General features: G+C 35.8%; 1 protein-coding gene across 1 annotated transcript in view; it reads left to right on the top strand.

Moving 5' to 3' along the window:
* Window positions 1–3,515: 3,515 nt before the first annotated feature.
* Window positions 3,516–6,645, top strand: part of LOC133464037 (stromal membrane-associated protein 1-like) — a 100,457-nt gene continuing 97,327 nt past the window's right edge. Inside the window, exon 1 of the mRNA XM_061745975.1 lies at window positions 3,516–3,808. Coding sequence (XP_061601959.1) covers window positions 3,691–3,808 — 118 coding nt within the window. The 5' untranslated portion in view covers window positions 3,516–3,690. The remainder of the gene's footprint in view (window positions 3,809–6,645) is intronic.

The raw sequence follows: 6,645 nt of genomic DNA, 5'->3' as shown, positions 1-6,645 counted from the left end.
ACTTTATAAACATATATAATATATATATTTGATATTAATTTATTGTAATTGGTTTAACCTTGTTTTGTATCATTTGTACTTTCTCTACTTTGTCCCGTTAGCGTTTTCTCTCGGTGGGGGATGTTTTTATCATGACACTTTTTACACAGTTTTCCAGCGTTTGGTCATAAGCAGTTTGTGTTTTTACTCTTTCTAGTTCATCCTGCTGTCTGTCATCATTAAAGTTGATATTTGCCCCCTCTTGTCAACCTACATTCTTCTAAAACCTTTATTATCAGATCATGTTGTTGTTGTTGTGTTTCCACCAGGAACTTCATGCGTTATTAGGATTGTGTTTTTTTTGTGATTAACAGGTTGGTAGAGTCGTTTCTGGAGCTCAAACCCAAACCTCTGTCACCACGTTAGCTGGAGTAGCTCGGCTCAGAGTTACATTGTGCTAATGAACTTCACCTTACATTCCTTCCGGTCAAGTCCATCCATTCGTCCTAGTTTCAGATGTCTACTGAAGTGACATATGAAAGGAGATAATGCTGTCCAGTGGCGTCAATTAAGTCGTAGCTAAGGTATGGCAAGGTTACGAGTCACAGAACTTAACTACAGTATCAATCAACACGCCCAGCAAATACTCATCACAGAAGTCTATGTAGCTTATCTGTGTGGTCAAGAAAATTTTAACTTTTTCAAATGCAGTCTCGCTCACATCCTGCTAACGTAACTATGAACACTACACTTCATTCACTATGTCAGTGCAACAATATCACAGGGACATGGAGCGGCTAACAACCTCGTTAATAGCCCGACTCCTGCCTTCCCTACCTGGTCCTTCTCCCTCCGCTGCCGGGGCAACATTGGACCCATCACTTGCCTTCTTTTTTTGAAAAAAAAAAAAAAAATCGCAGGGTTGCCTGCTTCCTTTTCATTTTTGTAAGTTAGTAACACTAAAAAGTGCGCTAAAAACGAGATTGACCTAGCGACCACGGACCAGGGACGCTGGGACATCACAGTTCAAGACATGGGAGGGGGGAGATACAGGTGTTGGGAAAGATAATATCTAGTGAAATCGATCATGTTGTTCTGATTTGCATTTGTAGTTATTTTACATGTATTAAATAATAGAATAATCAATACAAATAGACACAGAGTAATTCCATAAATGTATTGAAAAAAACAAACAAAACATTTACATTTTCCCCTGAAGCCGTGGTGTGGCAGCTGCCGTACCTTGCCATATACCCACACACACCATGACATATGCAAGAAGAACTGAAGAACAGAGGGACTGTGGTGTAGCCCTGCTATAGCGGGACTGTTTTCTTCATCCTGCTCCCGCTGCATTTCTGACCATTACCACCTGCTCCCGCAACGTGTGTTCCACTCAAAGTTTCAAAGTTTATTTAGACGGGACAATGCATATTCATGAACACTACAGTGTTAATACACCAGGTTTTAGCAGAATTGCTAGTTTCCACCCGCAGTCCCCACAAACAAGCAGACACGCTCACACCTACGGGCAATTTAGAATCACCAATTTACCTAGCATGAATGTTTTTGGACTGTGGGAGGAAACCGGAGTACCCGGAGAGAACCCATGCAAGCACGGGGACAACATGCAAACTCCACACAGAAAGGCCCCTGCCGGGCCTGGGAGTCGAACCGGGAACCTTCTTGCTGTGAGGCAACAGTGCTAACCACTCTGCCACCGTGCTGCCGCCCGCTACTGCAAAACTTGCATTTTGCGCACGCGTCAATTATGTGATTGTGGTTATAGCAACGATAGTAGGTTGTGAGTGGCTCAAATAATACTAATAAATAACATAATGAATGAAACGAATTACTGTAATTTAACAAATGAATCGCTTGGTCATTATATTGCTGTGGAGGAAGAGAATGTTTCTGACATTTCTGACACTGCTGGTTCCAACCCCTCGTCTCTCTTCCAAGATGCTACAGACACTAAACGCAGTTTCTCCAAATATCTGACTGGCCTTGCTTTGTCTTTGTTTTGTAAAGACCTTGTTTGAGGACATTGATTTCCATCTTGTCGCTAGACTACATCCCGATCCTGCAGTGTTTTTTAGCCGCCCGTAGCAAAGTTCAAACCGCCCGCTCCCGCCAGATCTGCATTGGCTCCAGCAGCCAGTCTGACCAGCAACAAACCGGACAGTGCAATAACTGTGCAATTTTTCACAACACTTATTTCTTTTCTATTCATATAATTCTATTTATAGCACTGCACTTTTATTTATCTTTTTTATCTTTTTATCTTTATATGGGTTTTTGGTTTTTGGGGTGCTTTATTTGTATATGACAGTGCTGAGTGAGTGAGATGGAGAAGACAATTTCCCCGAGGGATTAATAAGGTCGTCTGAATCTTAATATTATATATATATATATATATATATATATATATATGTGACCGATGTATGTCTTCTCTCAATTAATCACGCTCTGGAACTCATGTGGTGGTAACAGCTCATATGGTGTTTATTCTGCCTCATGGGAATCCTCCAGCACTGAGAGTACTAATATACTATGGTGATCGTATAGTGGATTTCATATTTGCAAAATAAAATAAATCAAATGTCTAATACATAAAAAAACAGAAAATGTAAAATGCATGTATTATCTTTTTACTATGAACTGTTACCATTTTTATATATTATTTTAGCTTAATGAATTTGAACAAAACATAAAATTGTGACACTCAACATACCTGCATCAACAGAAAAAGGGGTACAGGAGACAGTGCACATTAATGTGTGGACCAAAGCACATAATCTGTCTGGGAAAACAACAATAAAACCTGTTAGCTACTTGTATTGGAGACGTTTTTTTACAAGTAATAAACATACACAGAACATATATTTTACTGAACAAAAAACGTGACAAAGTTGAGCTTTCAGACATTTATCCCAGATTAAGCTTTTAAGTGCTTTTCAAAACATTTATAACTCGTTTTGTCCACGGACATACAGATGCATTACCTGCCTCATGGGAATCCTCCAGCACTGAGGATTTCCCACAATTCCCCGCTATTATGAATGCAGGCAACAGTACAGTACAACAGCAGGGGGCGTAGTTTCCCCATTTAGCGGGATTTTAACCACAACGTATTCAACCCTGTTACATATATATATATATATATATATATATATATATATATATATATATATATATATATATATATATATATATATATATATATATATATATATATATATATATATATATACATATAATGTATACTTACCTACAATCAAACTCAAAGTACATGGCTACAAACATGTGTGGCACCAGGCTAGGAAATATAAAGGACCTGGTTTTCTCTCAAAATTTAGTCCAATATGACCTTTCCTCCCCAGGAAGAGGGATTTAAAATCTGGGATGAACAAGGAAAATCTATTTTTCTGAGAGTGGTGGAATTGAGCTTCCCCAGAATGTCTCCTGATCAGAAACAGGTGGAGAGCTCAGAATTCCGACGGCCCTGAACGCAGCGCAGCTGATGACGGTGATAATGATGCTGCTGCTGCAGCTGATCTGCATCCATGTTTCTGCTGGTATTACTGACTAAATTCATCCTCCAGCGCAGATTCCTGGACATGTGCAGCAACTTCTGACCCCGAGGGAGAGAAAACCGAGTCCTCTCGTCTCTTCAGAACCGGGACTGACAGTCCGAGCAGAGAAAACGAGATGACGACGCGCTCGGAGAGAGAAAAGGCTCAGAAACTGAACGAGCAGCATCAGCTCATCCTCAATAAACTCCTGCGGGAGGAAAACAACAAGTTCTGCGCAGACTGCGAGGCCAAAGGTGAGCTGAATAAATGCATGAAAGAAAATAATATGGGAGAAAGAAGTGCGTTATTTATTCTGATGGGAGTCATAATAATAATAATAATAGCAACAACCTTGTAAAATTCTGCATCAAACTGCTTATTATCTGTCAGTTTTACGTTTGAAATACAAACATTTTAAAGATTTTTTTTCTTTTTTTTTGCAAGCAGTTGGAATTAAGACAACATAAATAGTATGAATAGAAAGGATATTTGTCCAATCTGCAAATAATTATACAACTTCCGCCTACGGTTTTCAAAATAAAACAGGTCGTTTCATTGTCTTTATTGATTGATTGAAATCTTTATTTCGAGCATATTATAAATAAAAAAAGGAAAACGATTACACAAAACATTAGAAAATAATACAAATGAACAGTCATTAAACAAAATCCATGCCCGAAAAGGAGTAGGAGGAAGTAAAAATATTATGAGGTCCTACCCCTTGTTTCTATTTCAATTTTGATTGAATGCAAAATAAAAATAAATATAAATAAATATAAAAATAACAGAAAACTTTACTTTATCAAAAAATATACCTGTTATTACATTATAAAAATATTACAGAAAAAAATGTAAAAATAAAAATAATTTATGAAAACGGAGATCTTTATTTATTTAATCTTTATTTCGGTCAATTATAAGAATGTAAATCAATAAGCAAGATAATAAACATTTACAGGTTTTTCTTTGGTCAACATGGTGAGTATTTTGACCGAAAAGTATATAATAATAAGTAATAGTAATAATAATAATTAATAATAACTGTAATAATATTAATAATAATGATGATAATAATAATGATGATAGGTCTGAAAACAGAAAAATGCTCAAAAAGATCGTGTGAATTAATGAATCCCACCAAAAACAGAGCTGAATTGTATTCTGATTTCAGGAAAAAAAAAAAAATGTATAGTTTTTTTCCCGGTTGTTATTTGCAAATCCTAAAGTAACCCTAAAAACTAACACACTTGTTTTATCTTTTATTTTTTTTCTCCTAACATTAATCAGTTATGGATATTTTACTCTTTCTCTTTATCAAATTATGTGAATATATATTTATTATATATGTTTATTACAGGGTTCCTATGGGTGCTTGAAATCCTTGAAAGTGCTTGAATTTTTAATGTTGTGTTTTCAAGGCCTGAAAAGTGCTTGAATTTTAGTTTAAGTGCTTGGAATTTTAACTCTGTGTCTTTGACAAAATTGGGATAAAACTGTATAGTTTAGTTATTACAAGGAGAAATAAAATCAGTAAGATGAAACATAACTAGATGTTTACAGCACGATACAATGTACATAATTGTGATAAAAATAATTATGAGTATAAATATTCCTGTAGATATTTTACCCCAGTGATAAGGTGCTTGAAGATTTTGAAAATGACCCTTGAAAGTGCTTGAACTTGACCTTGAAAAAGGTGCAGGAACCCTGTGTCATTATTGTGTGTCGTTTTCTTTTATGTACAGTATGAAAAATAAGAGCACCAGAGCTCTTATTTTGAAACCAATCACCTGGTATTTCCGGTTGTATATCTCATACCTGCAGACAACTTGAGTCCGTTTTTTTTCCTGATAGTATCGATATCACGTCCTTGACTAGTTTATTTATGAGCGGAAAACGCGGGTGTCTGGTTTAGGAAACGTTGGAATTTGAGCTCTTTGTTGTTGAATGATGTCACGTGGTGAATGACAGCCACTTCCGGTGCTGGGTGTCACCTTGTAGCAGCCAAAGAGCAGATTAAACCTTACAGGCAAGAGAAGGACCTGCTGTGACAAACCAACGCCTGCTGGCGGTCCCTGCTCCTCTCATTTAAGGGATGGATGGATGGATGGATGAATGAATGAATGAATTAATTAATGAATTGTCTTTATTTCGGTCTTGTACAAGTTTTTTACAAAACAAAATGAAAAAAGTAAAATAAACATTAGTTTTGCCGGAAAGGTGTAGCTGAAGCCGTAGCTTCTACCCTTTTTCTCTTGTGGTCAATTTGAAACATTAGCATTAATCTGTGGAAACAAACAATGCATAAAGATGACAAAAAATAAATAAGACAAAATAAGACAAAAAAAAATAAAATAAGACAAAAAATAAATAAGACAAAATATAAAATTGACGTTTCACATTCTAGAATGTTTTTGATAATATACTTTAACATTTTCTTGAACTTGTAGATAGAACTGCACATTTTTAGGTTGTTGAGAAAAAAATGAGAAAAGGAAAAAGAGAAGAAAAAATAAAATGAAAATGAAGAAAAGAAGAAAAAAAAGGATGTGATCAACTTAAATCTGAAACATTAGCATTAATCTGTGAAAACAAACAAAGCATAAAAAAGACAAAAAAAATAAAATAAGACAAAATATAAAATTGACGTTTCACATTCTAAAATGATTTTGATAATATACTTTATAGTTATAGTGTTTTATATTTATTTACAATATTTTCTTTAAACATTTTCTTGAACTTGTAGATAGAACTGCACATTTTTAGGTCGTTGTCACAACTACTCCATATTACTCTAGCCTTAATTGATGTCCATCTCTTTTTAATATTAGTTATTGCTGTCGTCGTCTCAAACATGAGTTTCCCCCTCAGGTCAGAGCGGTTTCTTTAATTTGGAACAATTCCTGAATGCAGTTTGGAAGCAGCATGAAGACCCGTGTTTTCTGTGAGGTTTCACCTTCCTCATGATTGATGGTTTGCTGTTAGCAGAGGTGGATAATCCAGGTGTATAATAATCCAGGTCCTTAAAGTAAAAATCCAGTCCAGCAGTTGTTCCAACCATCACTAAACCAGCTCCTCTGCAGGTAGATGG

This window comes from Cololabis saira, chromosome 17 (assembly GCF_033807715.1).
Source record: "Cololabis saira isolate AMF1-May2022 chromosome 17, fColSai1.1, whole genome shotgun sequence".
Lineage (NCBI taxonomy): Eukaryota > Metazoa > Chordata > Actinopteri > Beloniformes > Belonidae > Cololabis > Cololabis saira.
Note: the sequence above shows the minus strand (reverse complement) of the source record. Positions and strands in the feature narration are given on the sequence as shown.